Source organism: Camelus bactrianus, chromosome 1 (assembly GCF_048773025.1).
Source record: "Camelus bactrianus isolate YW-2024 breed Bactrian camel chromosome 1, ASM4877302v1, whole genome shotgun sequence".
In the NCBI taxonomy this organism is placed as follows: Eukaryota; Metazoa; Chordata; class Mammalia; order Artiodactyla; family Camelidae; genus Camelus; species Camelus bactrianus.
The window spans coordinates 71,492,878-71,512,334 of record NC_133539.1 but is presented as its reverse complement, the minus strand read 5'-3'; the positions used below and the strand labels follow the sequence as shown (position 1 = coordinate 71,512,334).

General features: G+C 44.2%; 1 protein-coding gene across 6 annotated transcripts in view; it reads right to left on the bottom strand.

Moving 5' to 3' along the window:
- Positions 1-2,869: 2,869 nt before the first annotated feature.
- The window catches only part of ABCC5 (ATP binding cassette subfamily C member 5), a 75,499-nt gene continuing 58,911 nt past the window's right edge, over positions 2,870-19,457 (bottom strand). For all 6 annotated transcript variants that reach the window (XM_074366958.1, XM_074366969.1, XM_074366963.1 and 3 more), the window contains 7 exons: positions 18,648-18,737; positions 16,472-16,661; positions 13,157-13,316; positions 7,768-7,846; positions 6,633-6,746; positions 5,814-5,978; positions 2,870-4,334 (listed from right to left, as the gene is read on the bottom strand). In XM_074366958.1, the coding sequence (XP_074223059.1) occupies positions 4,233-4,334; positions 5,814-5,978; positions 6,633-6,746; positions 7,768-7,846; positions 13,157-13,316; positions 16,472-16,661; positions 18,648-18,737 (900 nt within the window). In that variant the 3' untranslated portion in view covers positions 2,870-4,232. The remainder of the gene's footprint in view (positions 4,335-5,813; positions 5,979-6,632; positions 6,747-7,767; positions 7,847-13,156; positions 13,317-16,471; positions 16,662-18,647; positions 18,738-19,457) is intronic.

Genomic DNA, 19,457 nt, shown 5'->3' with positions numbered 1-19,457 from the left:
CAAAACAGAAAAAAAGAAAAAAAAATGTAGTGGCTTAAAAAAAATTGATTTTGCTCAAGGGTTTGGGAATAGCTCAGTGGGCAGTTCATCCCTGATCTACGTGGCATCAGCTGGGATGTCTGGGGCTGGAGGTTTCACTTCCAAAATGGCTTCTTTACTCACATGTCTGATGTCTTGGTACTCCTTGGCCTCACTCTATCTCCATGCAGTACTGCATCCTCCAGGAACTCTCTCCACGTGCATTGTAAATCTCCCATTATGCTGGAGTTGCACTGCTTACATGGTGGCTGGCTCCCAAGAGGCAGGAAGTGAGAGCTGCTAGGGCACAAAAGGGCTTTGTGCAGAACTGGCACAGAATCACCATACTCTGTTGGTTAAAGCAGACACAGAGCCTGCTCAGATTCAAGGGGCTGCCTCTCGATGGGAGCGAGGCAAGGTCACACTGCAGGAAAGCACGTGAGTTGGGAGATGCTGCTACAGCTGTACTTGTAAAACACACTCCGCTACAATAGGGTCAGGCAATTTGGAGTTTCTTCATTGCATCTATCTGCATTTTCCAAATTTTGTACAAAAAGCATGCATTACTTTTATAATACAAAAAAAAAAATACATGTAGGCAACGATCAGTGCAAGGTAAGGTTTCAGCAGCTGAGCCTGCTCCCCTTCACCAACCGCCCCCATTCCCCAGGCTGTGGCTCACATACTTTCAATGCTGAGCCCCATTTCTAGGTGATCCATTAGGAAAAGGGTAGGAAAGGAGCCGTCACATCACTAAGCCACACCTCAAATGCTGGGCATTCTAACTTTCTGGCTTTCCCAGTCATTCCACATAAAGGCCTCTTTTCCTCAATGTCACTTTGTCTTTGTCTCTTTAAAGAAATGAAATTCTTTTTCTTTGCCGTGACCACAAAGAAAGCCTGCAACACTGATTTCTGTTAACAAATATTCAATGAGCATCCATGTGTAAGACATGAGTCAAGAGTTAGCTGAGTAATGTGATACTTAAGCACCTTCTATATTTAAAACATAATAGTTCAGCTAGGAATTATAAGGTATACAAATATGATTTATTGCCTCCAAGTTTATATACGTGGGCTGAGATATAAGGAAATGATCAACCATAATATGCAAAGAAAAAGGAAATAAACTTTAAAATAGATTTGCGAGCAAAGTGTTGTAGTAACCCAGAGGAACTTGGTTTTAATTAAAAGAACATTGTGGAGGAGATAGTATTTGAACTGAGCTTAAGAAGGAAAACATGGCTTTATTTGACAAGAGAATATCAAGGGATTCCAGGCTGAGAAAATAGTAAAGACTTAAAGATGTGAAAATATTGGCTTACCTTTAGGAATACTGAGCAGAAAAGGAGGGTTGGGACCAGATAATGGACATCCTGACTGCCAAGCTAAGGAATATGGGCCACTTTATAGGAAACTGTCCCTTGAAGATTTTGAGGGTAAAGTATTTGACCAACACGCATTTTTGGTTTGTATTTTGGCAGTAGTATATACACTGGTTTGAAGAAGGACAAGGAGGCAGAGAGATTAGTTATGAGGCTGTAAATACAATATAAAAAAAGGAGGGTGGATGGTATAGCTTAGTGGTGGAGCACCTGCTTAGCATGCATGAGGTCGTGGGTTCAATCCCCAGTACCGGCATTGAAAAAAAGGGAGGGAGGGAGGTGAGTCTTAATTAGGGTGGAGGGAGATAGAACGGGGTGGTAGGGGTGATGCATAGGACCTGGGAGTGACTGAATTTATTGGGAAGGGGCAGAAGAGTTGAAATAACTCAAGGCTTCCAACCTGAAAGACTAAGGCGGTCAGAGGGACTACTAATTAAGACAAGGAGCAGTCTGATTAGAGACGCCCAGTGGCGGCACTCAGCGGGCAGCTGGAGATAGGTACCGAGAGGCCAAGCCCACAGTTGAAGGTTTGTCTCTGTGCTGGTGGGAGTGAAAGAACCCATGCCAAGAGAGCAAGGGGAGAGGGCAGAAGGCAGGGAAGTGCCTCCTTTTAAGGGGGCAAAGCAGGTTACAGCAATGGGAGGAGACCCAAGAGATACGAGAGGACAGAACTGAACAGGAAGTTAGTGTCATGAGCAGCAGAGTTTGACTAGAACGAGCATGTAGGGCTTTTCCTGCTGACCTTCCTACCTTTCTTGGACGGTAAATCCAAGGCATCCAAAAAAGTGGTTGCTTACATTGGTGCCACCCAACAGAACTTTCCATGATGGGAATGTTCTATATCTGCAGCATCCAACACGGTAGCACAGACAGTGACTACTGAGGAACCAAATTTTTATCTTGACAGCCAAGCCCCTGCATTATAAAGACAGTGGTTTACAAAAAGGGCTGAGTTTGAGCTATGATTTCTGATGATTCACCAGAACCAATACCAAATAGTTTAAAAGCTTTCTTGGCTGAAATCAACACGATATATTGAGAAACTTTTGAATGAGTACCCTTTAGAATGGGCACTTCATCCTCAATTAGTCAATCTGAATGAATTGGCTGAAAGGGCAATTACGCTGTTTGAATTGCTGAGAGCCCTCAACAAACTGTTCATTTAAGACATATTTCACCACAACCACCCACATCCCCACAACCCTTCCCACTCCCCACCCTCTTGTTAGCAGCACAGGAGCTTTATTTGGCAACCACGCCCAGGGACACAGGCCATAGGGATGAAGGCCCACTGCAGACCCTTCCAGGCAAGCTGGACTCTGCATGCTTTGCAACCAGCTAGCCCCATGACTGGTCCCTCCCTTCTGTCACTCCACAGTTAGATATTCAGACCCAAGCCTCCAGTCCTCCAAAGCCATTCAGAGACATCTTGCTCCCTTCCCAGAGAATTATCTTATACACCAAGAGTTTTAGAAAATCCAAAATAATTTTATTCAGTTTTTCAGATTTTTGCTTCCACAAGGTGTTCAGCACACATGCTAAGGCGACAGAATGTCTAGTTGGTCACGACATGCAACGCTGACCATTCGACGGATGACAGCAGCGACCACGCCCACCTGAGCTACTGGCCCCACAGCACAAACGGGGTTGGCAGGAACACACCGAACCACGGCAATCAGCAACCTGAGGTAGGTCTCTTTACAGTACAAAGAACTTCTACACCAGTGTGAGACACTGATTAGCAAGAGCTGCTTAAAGTCGCAGACTTTGGAGAGAGAAAGAGACTGTGCGGCAACCGCGGGGAGGAAGGGGAACAGACCCACAAAATCCTGAACCCTGTCACTGAACTGTGGAGGCATGGGACCCGGCAAACGAAGAAGTACCACTGAGAAAAGCAGCAGTGGGCTCCCGGGCTTGGGACCGACAGGTCTAGGAGCCGGGGAGCTCTGTGCAGTGGCCAGCGTTAGGAACCTGAGGCAGTGGGACACTCTGTGAACAGACTTGATGCTTGTTGAGAAAAAGAGGAAGGCAGGAAGGAAACTCACCCCTACCTCGCCGAGGAATGCTTCTGTGATTCTCATTCCTGACAGAGCGAGTGAAGAGGGGGTCTGGGACTTTGCCCCACTGCTCTCCCGACGGAAACAGTGAAGTGACAACAGGACAGAAAGCAGGAGCCCTGAGAATTCACGGCGCTCTGCACAGCCTTCAGCGGCCCCAGCTCCACCCCACCCCACCCCGGAGCGGCTGATGGGGAGGTGGCGGAGGGGGTCGCTGGAGGGCCCACTATTGCCACACGCCTTCCTTTCGGACACCCAGAAAACTCGGCACCGTGAAACAATCGGCTGGGGAAGAACATGTGCTACCCTTCCTACGGTCTAATAGCAAAACCAGATCTCTAGTGCAGCAGACTGTACAAAAATGATAGAAAGGAATCTGCACTGTTCTTAGCACAGTGCTTATTTTAATATAAAATAAACAGCTTACATTTTCACTGGAAATATAGGCTATGTACAGAATTATATATAGATATAGCTACACGTATAAAGCTTCATTATAGGCCTCTGATACATATATAGTAACGGTTCCCTGAACCTTTTAGAGTGCAATTAAGAACAAAAACTAAATTCTGCTTACATGAATATGGAATAAATACAATAATCAAAATAGGACTCTCCCTAAAAGTGAAACACACAAGCCAATCCTGAACTGCTGTGCGAAAGATAAAATCGGGAAAGGCAAGGTTTCGGCAGGAGGACGCGATGAGGGGCCCGCCCCAGGCAGGGAATGGCAATGCTCCAAAGAAAAGAGACGTGGGGGCGGCGGGGAGGAGTTAGCCCTTGACAGCAATCTTGTTCTCTGCAGCAGCAAACATGGCATAGAACCGGGAGCTGTCATTAGACAGAAGGACGGAGGGGGTGTCGAACTCCACCACCTGAAAAGGAAAGAGACTGCATCAGAATGTGACTCAGGGACACTTGGGGTGATTTAGAGGATCCACTGGTCAGGAAGAGGGGCAAAGCCCAAAGTCCCCTGAAGATGGACTCAAGGTGACAATTCAACTAGCCCTGCCATGCCCAAATGTTTTTGTTTGTTTGTTTGTTTTTTAATAGCCAGGGTTTAGTTAAGAGAAAAGTTAGAGAGAAAGACTTCCAAACCTCCTTCACATAAATCTCAATTCTTTCAGCCTTGGGTATGAAGGAATCAATCAACAAGGTCCTGTAAGCTGCAGGGGAAAAAAAACTAGCTCAAGTCAGAGGCCTACCAGGCAAATGTCATCTTGTTGTGCAAGCTGATCTAAACCTATAGAAGGAAACAGATGCCTAGCTGGCAAAAAAAAAAAGGAAGTGAGTATAAGGGGTCAACTCAGTCAATTATCCATCCCTCTGATGGACTTCAGAAAACTGAACGATATGCTGGCAGAACCTACCTCCCATGATAGAGGCCACATACTCACTTTCCCAGAATCCCTTGCTGCAGGCAAAGGCATATGACACAACTTTGGCAAAAGAGGCATATGACATATCTTTGGCCAAGGAGAGATAAAGGGACATCTCTGGGTGCTTCTAGGAGAGACTGTCCTGCCACAGAGATAGGCATAAGGACAAGGTGTCCTTCCTTAGGACTGGTTGTATGAGAGTAGGACGTTGGGTGCTTGAGCAGACATCCTACACCATAAGGGGAAAGGTAGACACTGGCTTTCTTGAGGGATAGGCAGATTATAAGCAGATACATATGGGAGAGGGAACAAAAGGAAAGGGTATTTTAGGTAGATGGAACTATACGAGTAAAGACACAGAGGTGAAAAAGAATATGAAAATGAATATATGTACGTATATGTATGACTGAAACATTATGCTGTACACCAGAAACTGACACATTATAACTGACAATACTTCAGTTAGAAAAAAAAGAAAACACAGAGGTGAAAAATCTTAGGGGGTGCAAGACTGTTTTAGCCAACAGCACTAACAAGTAAATAGCAGGAGATGAGGAAAGCTAAGTGGTCCAGATTGTGGGAAAGCTGGGAACAGCAAGAAATTTGGCACAGCTACATGACTGCAAAAAGCAAACATGTAATGGCTGGTCTCAATAGCTTTGGGAAAATTCTTGTGCATGTGAGTGAATTACTAAGCACACGTGCTCTCTGACCTAAGTCAAAGAGTTACTATTTACAAGCAACAGAAGAACAGGTAATAAAGCAAAATGAGAACCCAGTAAGAGTGGTCCTGACCCAATCTCTTGATTGGGAAGGCCCTGTCCCATCCAAAAGGAACTAGGCCAGAGTCACTATGGCTGCTTATCTGAGTGCTCAGAACCATGCTAAGAGTACCATCAGCCCAAGCCTGCCAGGGGCCAGTTTTCCTCCCAGACAAGGCCACGTGCCAAGCCAGGGTCCTCTGGGGGTCAGTACCTGCCCCTGGGCCAGCACCATAATCCTGTCAGAGCCTAGGACTGTATGTAGGCGATGGGCAATCGTCAGCATGGTGCAGTCGGCAAATGCCTCTCGGATGGTCTCTTGGATCAGTAAGTCTGTCTCCGTGTCCATGGCAGCTGTGGCTTCATCTAGAATCAGAATCTGTCAGGGGAGAGAGGAGAAAGAGGGATCCAATCAATTCCTTAAGCATTTTGGTTAACCAAGATTTTACTAAAATGTATTTTAAGATTGAATTTTATATCGTACATTGTTTTTTCTAAATAGGTACATACATGTGTAAAGATACTATTTTGCTTAGAACTGATATACCTTCAAACCCATATGTTTGCCTTGATTTCCACAAATAAAAGGATAGATGTGAAATACTAGTCTAAAAAATACTCACCCTACTTGCTCTGTGACTCTGAACATAGACAGTTACCTTTCTGGACTCTCTTTTCCAGTTTATAAAACGAGGGGACTGGATTTGATGAGCTGGATATATCCTGCAGTTTCCAAATCTTTTAAGTCTATGGTTTCCAGTACTATAACTACTCACTGGCCAGAAACAAAAGTTGTTCTTGGAAACAGAAGACTCGGGGAAATTAAACATAAAGACAAATAAACAAAATACCAATATACCTAAATTGTGTCAGGGTTAATTTAGAAACATCTTTGGGCATGCTCTTAAAAAGTGCCACTGGGCTGGGAGCCAGGAATGCCTTTGGAACTCATGCCACAAAGAAAGGCTGTTCTTCTATCTTCCTGTGCTTCTCCGCTGCACCCCCTTGCGAGCCACCCACCAGACTGCCTTACCTTACAGTGACGGAGCAAGGCTCTAGCTATGCACAAGAGCTGCCGTTCCCCCACCGAGAAGTTATCCCCATTCTCCATCACTTCAGTTTCAAGTTTCAGAGGTAGCTGAGCAATCTAGGGAGAATGGAAGCAGAGATTAGAAGGGTGAAAAAGGTAAATTAAAAAAAAATAAAATAAAGGAAGAAAGAAAAGAAACGATTTTGTTAAAACTCCAGTGGCAAAAATAAATTATTCTGGAACAGATGAAAGAATTATTAGGTAAGAGCCTGGCTTATCTGGAAAGAAGGTATGGGTGTGATGATCATGTAGTAGGAACACATTTCTAGACCATATTCCATATTTCAGCTAAACTATCCTATTAGTCTCATATCAGCAAAATGTCCCAGAAATTCCAATACTGTCATGTCCCCAAATCCTGTCATTTTTGGTTCTGAAAATATGGTCATGGAATAAATAAAATTACTCTTTCTGAAGTCCAAGGCTGTAGGCCCGTGGCTGTCAAACTTTTCTTTTCCTAAGCTATTCTTTGAATGAAATTGTTTGATTAAGCCCAATATAAATGTGATGAAGGCAGAGCTGATCTAGTTGGATTAGGGCAAGAGATTCTGGGCTTCACCGAACCCAGGGGCACCAGAGACCCTGCTCCAGGCCGAGGGTGTCTGTAGACTGTGGCCCCTGGAGGGGGCCTGCTGAGTTTCCCTAAGAGGTCTATAAATCCACATGCACACTGCATGTAGACTCAATAAAAGTGGACTCAACAAATGATCTATCTTTTGCATAGATATCGACACATCAAAAGGATGTTGTACTATTATGATTAATAAAATAGAATGTGACTTGAAAGCATTACTCAATTCTGAGTGGTTGTGATTACTATCTTCTCATTCAGTGGATAGTAAAAAAGGGTAACGGAGCCATAGGCAGGGGCTGGGGGAGAGGTGAGGATTGGGACACATCAATGTTTATGCCCTTTCTGAAATGCTCTGCTCTAAAGTGCTCCTCCACAGACATCCTGGAGGTGGAGGGGAAGGCCAGGCTAGATGAGGCTGCCAGAGCAGGCTGAGAAGTGACCACAGCATCACTGCGTTTCCACTCCTGAAATTCCAGCAAAGCTCTCCCTCAGTTCTCTACTTACACATTCTTTCATGTGTGTCCTTTCTAGAGAATCCCAGATCTGGTCTTCAGTGTACTGGTTGAAGGGGTCCAAATTTGATCTAATGAGAAACATAATAAGAATCTCTCAGGATCCAACATGCAAGTGACCAGGCTATCTGTGGTGAAGGTTTAAACAGCGGGGCACAAACCCCTCAGCAGTCCCAGGTGGCTCATCCCCCAACCAACCACAGGTAGGAGCGGATATGGGCGGGCCGCTGCCTGCCCGCTGCTGGAATGTGTCTCAGAACAGACTGTGCCTCCTTCTTTACAAAACATTTTTTATTATTTAAATGATACTGGTTAGTTACAGAAAAATTAGGAAATACAGATATGCAAAACACAAAACAAAAGGAAGTATGTGTTTAATCACCTTTTATCAGACCCTCAGAAACAAACACTGTTAGCATTTTGGCATCTATTCCTCTAGGTTTTTTCTATGCATACACATGTTAAAATACATCTCTCTCTACATATAAACTTAGGGAAAAGCCCTCTCTCCTCTTGCTGCACCAGGTGAGAGCCCTGTCACTGAGCAGGGGACTCCACAGCTAGCTGACCAGGAAGGCAGCCAACCCAGCAGAAAAGCAGAGGAGAAAGGAGAGCATAAAGGGCCATAAAATCCTTGAGGAAGGATTTTACTGGCAGCGAAAGCGGTCTGGGGACTCTTCTTGCTTACTGTACGAACAGTACCTACCTCAGGGGAATCAATATTGATATAGAAAGAACAGGTCTAGAAATCTCTGGAAATGTGAAAGTCAGGAGACAATGCCCTTTGTCGTGGAGGAGGAGGGCGGAGAGGTGGTGGTAAAACAGATAAGTATTGGGTGGAAATTGGGCTGTTACATTAATTCGGGTGTCTTATCTCGATCTAAACATCACATTTGTGGGTCTAGTAATGTGATAGGTATTAGGATAATTTGCTATGCTCTGGAGCCAGACTGCCTGATTCCTTCCCGGTTTCTATCGATGACAACTGTGTGACCTTGGCCAGGTCAGCCTAACTACCCTCTGCTTCAGTTCCCTCCAGTGTGAGACAGGGATAAACGAGCACCTCCTCAAAATGTCGTTGCAGGGACCACGCTTCACGCGCATAGAGCACTCACAGCAGCGCCTGCTGCAGGGCAGGCACGGTGGACAGGAGAGCTGCTATTGTCACGTCATCATTACCATTATTCTCACTCCTTGGCTATGACTCCTTGTCCGCCGTCAGCCCTCAGCTTAGATGCTGTCTTCAGGAAGTGTCTCCTGGCCCTTCAAGCCTGGACTAGGGGTCCCTCCGCTCACCCTTACTCTGGCCCTCGTCACTCCGTTCACCTGTCTCTCTCCTCCACTGGACTAGGATCCTTGTGTGGGGCTTACTCACGGTGGCAGCCCATGTACACTGTCTAGTAGTTCCTGTAAGAATAAAAGAACGTATCCCTCCCATTCTTACTTGAGTTCCTGATAGGACACATTCGTATGTCATAACTTACTACTTTCAGTAACAGAGGCAGAAAGCAGCGTAGTGGAGGGAGGGTGTGAGCACATATCAGATCCAGGCAGCTTGGGCTCAAATCCCTCCCTGCCTCTTGCTACCTGAATGACCTTGGACAAATTACTCCTCAGTCTCCCTATCAGTAAAATGGAGACACAGCAACAGAGCTTGGCAGGTTGCTGTAAACATGAGAGATGTGGAGATACAGTGCCTGGAACACGGCAGACACTTGATAGCTGGTAGCTGTTAAACTGACAAGGGACATGTGGTTACTTTGGAGGTTGTGTGAAAATTTTTTCAAGGTAGGAAGACCTGTGCAAATCTGAAAGGAGATGAGGAGATTTTGAAGATGCTGGAAAAGGAAAGGTACCTGAAGGTCAAGACCCCTGAGGAAGCAGGCCTAACTCTGGTTTTTGGAGAGAGGGAGCACCTCCCAAGGTCGTGATTAAGGGGATATCAGGAGAAATAAGTGCAGCAGAAGCCCAGCCGCTCAGCCAAACAGCCCAGGTTCAAATTCTTGTCTTTGGGTGAAAAATTTAACCACTCTGGGCCTTCAGATTCTTTACCTATAAAATAGGCATAATAGGCCGCCTCTCTTGCCTTCTGAGAAGGCAGGCCCACACTCTGTTTGTGGAGTGTGTATCCCTCTAAATAAACTTGCTTTCACTTTTAAATCAATCAATCAATCAATAAAGGCATAATAATAGTACCTACTTCATGGAGTTTTGAGTATCCGATGAATGAATACAATTTACATGCTTAGGACAATATACCACATAATAAGTCCTCCATGAGCTTAGCTAATACTATTATTGTTGTTATTCTTTAGGGCAGCAGTGTCTGGCACAGAATGACTTTTTTCTTTTTTTTTTAAGACAATTTTTTTAGAGCAGTTTTAGGTTCACAGCAAAATTGAGATGGTACAGGGATTTCCCATATCCTCCCAGCCAGCATGACTTCCACGAAAATTAGATAATCTAGTGTTCTTCATATAGTTATCCTAGTCTTAGCATTAACATTCTGACATCCAGACTAGAAGCTTTTGGGGATTCCTTGATTTTTATAGGGACTAAGACTGATCCCCCCCCAAAAAAAGTAGAAGGGGGCCCTTAAACAATAGAATAATTCAAAGACAAATGAAAGACCTTGAAATTCTAAGAACCTGTTTCAAATTTGGAGCACCTTCCATTCCATCTAGAGTACTAGGTGCTTCTGCCTCAAGGTACATGGCCCCAGAATGAACGAAAGCATAACAGGTCAGTTGTGGGCTCAGCTGTTTTTGCTGTGATTTTGAGTTAAGCACCAGAGATACACTTCAAAACAACAACAAAAAATTAATGGGCAGATTGAAAAGGAGAGAGGGCATCTGAACAGGAAGAAATGAGAACACTGCTTCTTGCTAATGAATGGACACCAGGACTGCAGGCAGAGATGCTCCAGGTGATGAGAAGTGCTCACCCCCAACCAGGACACAGACTCAGGGACAGACTAGAGCGACAGCTGAGGACAGCCAGTCTCACTGAGGGGCAGATTAACCACCAGCCAAGCCACTGCAAATAGTCCCCAAGGATGGAAAGCACTCCAGTAGGGGCAGGTTAGGGCAGAAGCCAGAGAAGCCTTCCCGAGACCAGGAAGCACAGGCCCTGTGGGGAAAGAAAAGAAAAGTACTGCCAGGACCATGAAAGAGGGAAGGTCAGCAGAGAAGGTTTAGGGCTGGATGAGAAGGGATCTCTCTTCTTGGAGCCAACCGTCAGGGAAAAAGGCAGAGGAAGGGGACTTGCCACAGAAACACAGGCCCCACAGCTCAAACCCAGACAGCTGGGTGGGGGTAGGGGGACTAGAAGCAGCTATTGGAATGGACTGAGATTCTGGCTAATCTCAGAAGGGGTGTGTCCCGAAATGATCTGGTCTATGCTTTAGATTGTATTTGTATGCAGAATAATTCAGAAATTCTCATCCTGTGACTTTCTCTGAGGTTTGTTTGATTTTGGTTCTACCTTGCTTTCCCTCTAAGAACTCCTGATAAGTTTTAACTGCATGTTTGTATCTCTGGGAGACGATGTACCATCAATGCTGGTTAATGGTGGCTGAGACACAGTTTCCAAATTCAGTCTCTAGGACGTAGCTGAGCAAGCAGCTGATCTATTCTGCCCCTGCCTTGGGAAACTCATTTTAGGCTCTCTAATTTTCCAAGAAAAGAAAAAGAACACAAAAAGCAGGATATTCTTTGGGATCTATAAGAAACCTGAGAGGATAAAGGGAAGATAGATGCTCTGGGATTTAATTTGTCCTCAGTGTCTACTACTGACTTAAAAAGCCAAAGTTATAGCTGGCAGAAAATGAAACTTACATGATGTCCTAGGTTTGCATAGCTGGCTGCCTAAGTAGCACTCAGAGCTCAATTACTAAAAACCCAGGGCAGTAGCACAACCACTGAGCTTGTCCATCAAGCAGCAGCATATCTCTAGAGCTGATAACAAATGGCCCCAACTCCCACAAAGGCTGTGCTTCTGGTTAATTCTTAACCATTAACTCTAGAAACCCCTGAGTCACAGACCCAAATGAAGGGCTGTAAAATTCTGAAATGAACACTGAGGCTTCTTGGTGGCAGCATGTTCAAGAAGTCTAAAGTTGAACATGCCTTATTTCCTAGTTCTCTTCCATTTGATGATTTAGACTTGGATCTTCAATAAATTCTAATTCTCTTCTTATGTTGCTTGTTTGATCTTGTTATCTCAGTACCCAAAGGGAATGACATTATCACCAACAGATCCAGTCTGTATCGTCCAAACTCATTAGTGTTTTAGAGAACTGCCAAAGTAAACACCCCCGTGAGTGATGACCCCCTTTGAATGCAGGTGAGAATTCAGTTTATCTACCAAAGTTCTTGAAATACTGAGTTCAAATGCCATTTCCAAAGAAAGGGGTGGGGGTGGCGGGGCCTAATTTTAAAGACACGTCTGAACACTGCTTGTAGTTATTTGAAATTAAGTTGGTACCAATTTTTTTTTGAAACTGCTAAAACTTAAAGAGGAAATGGAAGTATTACTTTTACAGTGATTTTTAAAAAGTAGTCCTATCTAGGTCAACTATACAATTAAAGCTGTTTTTATTTAGAAAGAGAGGCAACTTAAATAAAAACAGACACAAATTATGGAAAATACATTGTTTTTAGGAGGCAAAAGCTTAAGGCTAAAGGTAGGAAAAAGAATAGGAAAAGACAATGGGATTAAACACATTTCACTCTTAGTTACTGTTTTAAAGGGTCAAGAAGAGGCATTTTTTTCTTTGGCAACCTGGCAGATTTCAGAGAGAGAGGCATTATTCCAGAGTAAGTACCAAAGATGGGGGAAGATAATGGAAAATGAAAAAACAGTGAGTAGTAATAATGCCTGAAGACCATTGTTTGAACAGACACTCTGAGAGTACCTAGGAGAGATGGTAGTGTGGAGGGACAGGAAGACGGAGGAAGATGGTGATGAAGACGAATGGGGGCTGCTAAAATTTACTGAATGATCACCATTTGCCAGCCTCTGTGCTTGTAAAGTTTATATGAATTTATCCAATCTTCACAACAACAGGTCTTAATAATAGCCCCATTTTATGGAAGGGGAAACAAGCTTAGGAGTGGTTAGGCAACTTGTCTGAAGTACAGAGCAGAGATCTGAGCCCAGATCTCTCTGTCTTGTTGCTACCATGCTGCAGGGCCTCCGGGCCCCGTTCAGTGAATGAGGTGGCTTGCACAGTGGAGCTCCCCCTTCTGCAATGGGGAGCACGTGGTGTTGGGGTAAAGCACTAAACCAGAGGCCACTAGATTTCAGTCCCTGATGGAGGCTCTAACATGCCCACCTGGCCCCAAAATGAGGCATGAGCACGTGGGTGCTGAGGGCCTCACCTGACAGTGCCACTGAACAGCACTGGCTCTTGGGGAATGATGGAGAGCTTGCTTCGGAGGTCGGCAAGGCCAATGTCACTGATTCTCACTCCGTCAATCTTGATGCAACCTCCAGATAACTCCACCAGACGGAAGAGGGCCATGCCCAGGGAGGACTTCCCTGATGAGTCAGAAGACAGGCAGAAAAGTTGTTCAATTAGCAAATTCTGTGAAAATAAAACTGGTTTATTCTCAGGGCAAAATCATCGATTTTTCTGTTTCTTTTCAACCATTATTTCAACCGATTAACTCGGATAATGCATAAAATGACAGCCAGAAACAGGAAAAATAATGAACTTTCCTGGGCTAACAACCATTATACATTTACATCACACAGCTCCAGCCTGAGAAGGAGCAGAAGGAACCATTACACTCTCATGAGAGTAAAATGGAAAAAATGCCTCCTTTCACCTTGGGAACAGGTCCACAGGGTTTAATGCTTCTCAGGCAAAGTGAGCGTAACAGAGAGCAAGGAACTAGAGGCAAATCAGAGGACAAGTTGTCCTCGCTCTCTTCTGTCCCCTCATCTTAGCTGAGGGAGAAACAAGACAAGGCCTTCCATCGCCACCGCAGCAGCAGCAGCTGGGGGAACGGAGGAAGTTCTGGGCTAAACACACCAGGAAGGAGGTTTGGGCTTGAAAAAACGAGTGGCTGTAAGATTCTCTACCATGATAAGGAACTGTGGTAGAAAAGCAGGTTTGGGGGATAAAATAACACACTCAGTATCACAGTGATACTGAATCAAATTAATTGACTCTTCATTTTAAAAATTATATCAATAATTCAAGCAGATAACATCAATCTCCCACATTTCACTACTGCTTTTTTTTGGACACATTTCCTTTTAGTTTCTTCCTCAGAGTTGAGATCATACCAGAGATACAATACTGTAACTGCATTTTCCACTTAACATTACATAGCAAGCACTCAATCATACTACTACCTTTTCAAGATAAAATTTTAGTGGCTGCAATAAATTCCATTATGTGAATGTACTCTTACTTATTTAGCCAGTCCTTTAACGCTGCACACGCAGTTTATTTAAAACTTACTATAATAATGCTATGGCAAAACGTCAGTGCTCAAACTGCTCCCACCTCAGAGGACTTCCTTGAAATAGATGCTCAGAACTGAAACTATGTCAAAAAATATAAATATCTAAAAAGCTCAGTGCCCCACCCCACCAAAAAGGTCTGACACAGTCCTGTCTATCTACCTTTCTGCGATTCAGACCTGTAGTTTAGATACAGAACTACAGGTTTTTAGCTGTTAGACCAGTTCTCCGGGTTCTTGACCCTCCTCCCCTCCTCTGCCTCCATGTGAAAGCCCCCTGATGACCTGGTAAGCTCAGCGGTCAGCGAGGGTACAAATACCCTGCCTCATCCTGGTGTCTGTGGCTTCCTCCAAGCCGTCGAGATCTGACTCCCATCACACAACCTATGGGAACCCCGAGAAATGTCCGTCTCCCTAAGGCAGGGTTGCTCACACCATCTACTAGAAGCGGGCTGGGAAACCTGAGACCCTGTGGCAGGCCAGTCCTTGAGACGGCCTTCTCCTAGAAGTGAATGGCTTTTTCAGGGTTGGGAGATCTGATTAGCAGTCCCTCACACAGGTTTAAGGGAGGAGGTGGAGACCTTCCCTCAGTGCTGAGGCAGTGGTTTAATATCTAAGCTGAGGAAGGAATGGTGCTCAAATAAATAGGTTAAGTTGTTCCATTTTAATAAAAGATCTGAATCTAGACTACCTTGATGGAACGTGCTGGCAAAAAAGGCAAGGATGTCCTCACGGTGGTCACTACCACGGCAGAGCCGGGTCTGTGAGTCTCAGAAGCTTGTTAGGATTAGAGTTTAGACTTCGTAAGTTGGGCTATTTATAATTATTTTATTTTTCTTGTTTAGTTCTTCTCTGTCACTACTGATGGTTTAATAAACTCTTGGTGAAAATTTCGGTCTGTCTTACCTGTGTTAAAGGGAAATCACAGGAAGGGACAGCAGTCAGAGCTTGCAGGAGAGCAGTGTACCCCCGGGGGCCAATGCAGCAGAGGGAATTCGAGGGAGAGAGCAAAGTAAGAGCCTTGGAGACGGTCACCCTCCTTGGCTGGGCATTCTCTTTCCAGTGTAAAAGCCTAGAGGCAGTATCTTGTTTTGACATAAAAATAATTCCTTCAAAGAGGAAGCAGGAAATAACTTTTTCTTTTCTTCTTAGCGGGTTCTTTAAAGTAAATTGGCCAGAAAAGATTCAAGGCCTTTTTTCTTCTTTCTTTTTTTTAATGGCAAGAAAAAAAGCTAAAAGAGTTTTGAAGCCAAGGAAGCATGGAGCCCGGAAAGCTAATGAGAAGTGACTCAGAGAGACCTCTTACACAAGGGTAAACAAGCTAGTGAAAGAAGACAAGACTCAATCTTTAAAATGTTTTTCAGGAAGGAAAGAGGGAAAGAAACACATTATTCAAGTCTTGCCTCCAGAAATCCAAGGGGCATTATAGTAACACACTTCTGAAAATAAGACTGAAATTAAGTGCCTAAAGCAAAGGCCTAATCTCTATTTCTTTGCAACTGATACCATATCAAGAAAATAATTTCTCTCTTCAAAGGAACATAAATTCCTTATTTAGAGCTGTGTTGGCTTCTGATAAATATGAGGCCATACTGGCAACACATCACAAAGACTTTAAATTTTTTATGTATTTTGCCTTCATATAAATAAGGATGTTCACTGCCATGCTGTTCATAATAGTGAAAAATTGACAACAACCTCAACGCCCTACAGTTGGAGCTGAGTGAATATAAATAATGGTACATCCACAGAACAGAATTTTATATCATGCTGCACAGAAATCATGCCACATAATATTAACTGACATGGAAAATATTTGGTAGTTTTAAAAGCAGGCCATGAGACATTGTGTGTAAAATGACCTCATTTCTGTAAATACATTTGTTGATGGAAAAACCTAACAAGATAGCCATCAAAACGTTAGCAGTAATGATCTCTGGGTAGTGGAGTTAGGGGTGCTTTTCCCTCTTTGTACTTTGCTATTTATTCCAAGTGTTCTGCATTGAGAACGCACACTTTTATGGTTAGAAAAAGTACTAAATGTTACAAAAGCAGGGTTGAAGATAAACCTGGAAGAGTGGTTTCAGAGACCTGACATGCTAATCGCTCACCTAACAGGAATCCGGTTTGAAGGGATGAGAGTGATAGTCAATAAGCAGCAAAGCCTGGTCCCCAGACTTGACTCTGGTAGGTTCAATGTTTCTCCAGAGAGGAGATGCTTACCTGATCCCGTCCGCCCCACGATGCCAATCTTCTCTTTGGGTTTGATGGTGAAGGACACTTTCTTCAGGACCAGAGGGAGATTTTCTTGGTACCTCATCTCTGCATTCTCAAAAGTCACCTCTCCTTCCTGGGGCCAGTCAGGGGAGGGAGCCTTGTTCTTAATTCTGGCAGGTGCTTCCAAAGAGAGAGTCTGGGGAGACAGAAGTGGCCGACTCAGACTGACCACAGATTCTGGGGGCGTTGCAAGGCTTTGTCACAGAGAAGTAACACCAAGATACACAGAGCAACCACACAGATGCAGCTGCCATCATGTCCCCTACTGTGAAAGAGTGCCTGGCAGTGTATGTTTATCACCACTGAACTAGACTGCGACTGACTATAATGTCCACTCCACTTAGCAGCCTACAATGGCCACTAAGCAGCTCGGGGAGGGCAGTGGCTCTCTAACTGCCTTCTCTTAAGGAATGCTTCCACAAAATCCTCATGGGGGCCAAGGCTGTGCATGAAGCCCTTCACCCCTCTTCAACCACAGCAATTTTTACTGGAATTCTTTGAAAATATTCCACTTGTAACAGGATTCCACCATTTGAAAACCTAAACCCAAAGGAAGGAACCAACATTTATTGGTCATTTAATCAGACCCTGGCATTCTGAGCCACTCAGTCAGTCCGGAAGACACAGACTCTGATCCCAACTCCACCACTAATAGCTGTGTGAACCGGATGTACCACTTCTTCACTCTTTGTCTTAGTTTCTCATCTGTAAATTGTGGGGACTGGATTAGACAATCTGGGAAACCCATTCCAACTTTAAAATGCTATGCTTAATATAACGGGTAATTTTTGTCATCAACAGTCACACCCTACAATGTTTTAAAACTTTCTGGTGAGTCATGGAGCTTATAGCTCATAGGGAAGGAAAGGCCAGAGATCGCAGTGCTCGGGCGGGCAGGGGAGCAGACTGATGTCTAAAACTCCATGTTGGGAGAGGCATCCAGGCTGGGCAGTGGGAGCAAGTCCTCAGAAACGGGACTTTTTTTGTGTGCAAAGTACACTCTGTACCACGGCCAACCATCACCCTGACCTCCCCAGCAAGAGGCTCACACCAACAGTGATATTAAATCAAACACTCCACACCCACATGTCCACCCACATGTTGCCCACAGACCAGAGCACTGGGCCAAGAGGCTCATGCATAAACATAAAGAGCAGCTATTAGCGGATATATTAGATGGCTACCTGCCATTCTTTCTGATGATAATCATTTGTAAGTTTAAGAAATATCCTACGACTGACGAGGTTCATCGCCAAAACAGATCAGTGAGGCATGTCTCTGCTAGAAAATGCAGTTTACATAAATGCACTAGTTCTCAGTGAAAGGGTAGTTTTTCAAGACTGTGTTTGTAAGTCAACATTCTAGTTGGAACCTGGATGTATTCTTCCCATGTAAATAATGATATAAATATTGATAAAGTCTCTGGGCAGATCACAAAATGGGGAACTCCTGAGAAATGAGTTACATGTGAGAATCCCAATTACTCATAATTCTGCTTCTCTGTCTAGAAAATTGCTTTCAGAATTCCAACTAGGACATCAGCAAGTTGCCACCCCATGGCTAGACTGCAGGGGTTACTGGGGAAAGTGGGAAGAGCTAGATCATCTCAGTACCAACTAAATTAACTGGTTTCTAAACTGGGAATGCAGTTTAGAGTTAGCTATGAAGCTTTTAAAACTTCAGAAGCCTGGGTCCTTTCCCTAGAATCTCCAGTGATGAGGCCCACGTCAGCCTTTGCCCAGAGTTCCACATGGGACCCTGATGGCCATCCCTGGTTAAGAACAAGTGAACTAGACTAAGATTTAAAACAATATATGGTTTTAAATGGTGTAAGGAAAATACTACATTAGTCAGCTTAACTGAACTAACAGGATTAGGAACACTTTGGAAACTAGCTGAGAATGTACGTTCTCAATCAGACACAATTCATAAATATATTTAGAAAATCCTATGATATTCTCTTCTCCATTCCATGCATGCTGGAGAGACGGCGGTCTCTCCTGTGGGACAAGATAAGGCAGAGAAAACAAGCATCCTCTTTGCACATCCACTCGAGGCAGTGAAAGGGTAAAGCAGCTCCATGAAGGGTCAGATCGCAGAGAAAGGCCTGTAGCAGCCTGACCTTGATGTAGTGGTTGATCCTCTCCACTGAGGTGAAGCGAGCTTCTGTCTCTGATGCCAGCCTGACGGTAAACTGGAACAGCCCTGTTAACTGATAATGGAAAACAAAAATCCAAGAGAGAATTTATTATCAATACACACCAGGCCAACGCTAGAAAACCTCCTTCATCTAAGGGACCACAGCTCCATTATAAGAACTAACTGTGCACATGCAATAGCTGGGACTGAGTCATTCTCTAAATATTCAAGACAATGCCTTAAATAGCTCCTAGTTAACTGCAATTCTCAATGAATGCAGGTGGCATGTGGTACTGCCGGCACTACTTTCCTACATCCAAAGGCTTTCTGTCCATCTTTACATTTCCAATGATTCAACCGCAGCTGAATAACTCCTGGGCTTCATACTTGCATGTACACCTGATGTAGCAATCACAACATATGGAGATTATATCATCCTGTGAGCAACTAGAGAGAAGGCTTCCAGGAAAGTAAAATAAGAGAAATAAGGCTGGGCCAAAGCTGAACACAGAGGCCCTGCGTGCCTCAGACTGGGAATTCTGAAACACGAGATATAGAACACAGATTTTCCCCTCCAGTAATCAAATCAATCTGCATAACGTGGACAAGTATCTTTGGGTATCTATGAAGATACCTATCTCCTCTTGGGTTTCCTTTGGCTACTTAGTTATTTTTATGTCTCCAATAGCGAAAAATGTCAAACATACACAAGAGTGGGGAGAACAGCATAATGAACTCCCATGTAGCAAACATCCATCTTCAGTAATGATCAACTTACAGCCAGTACTGTTGC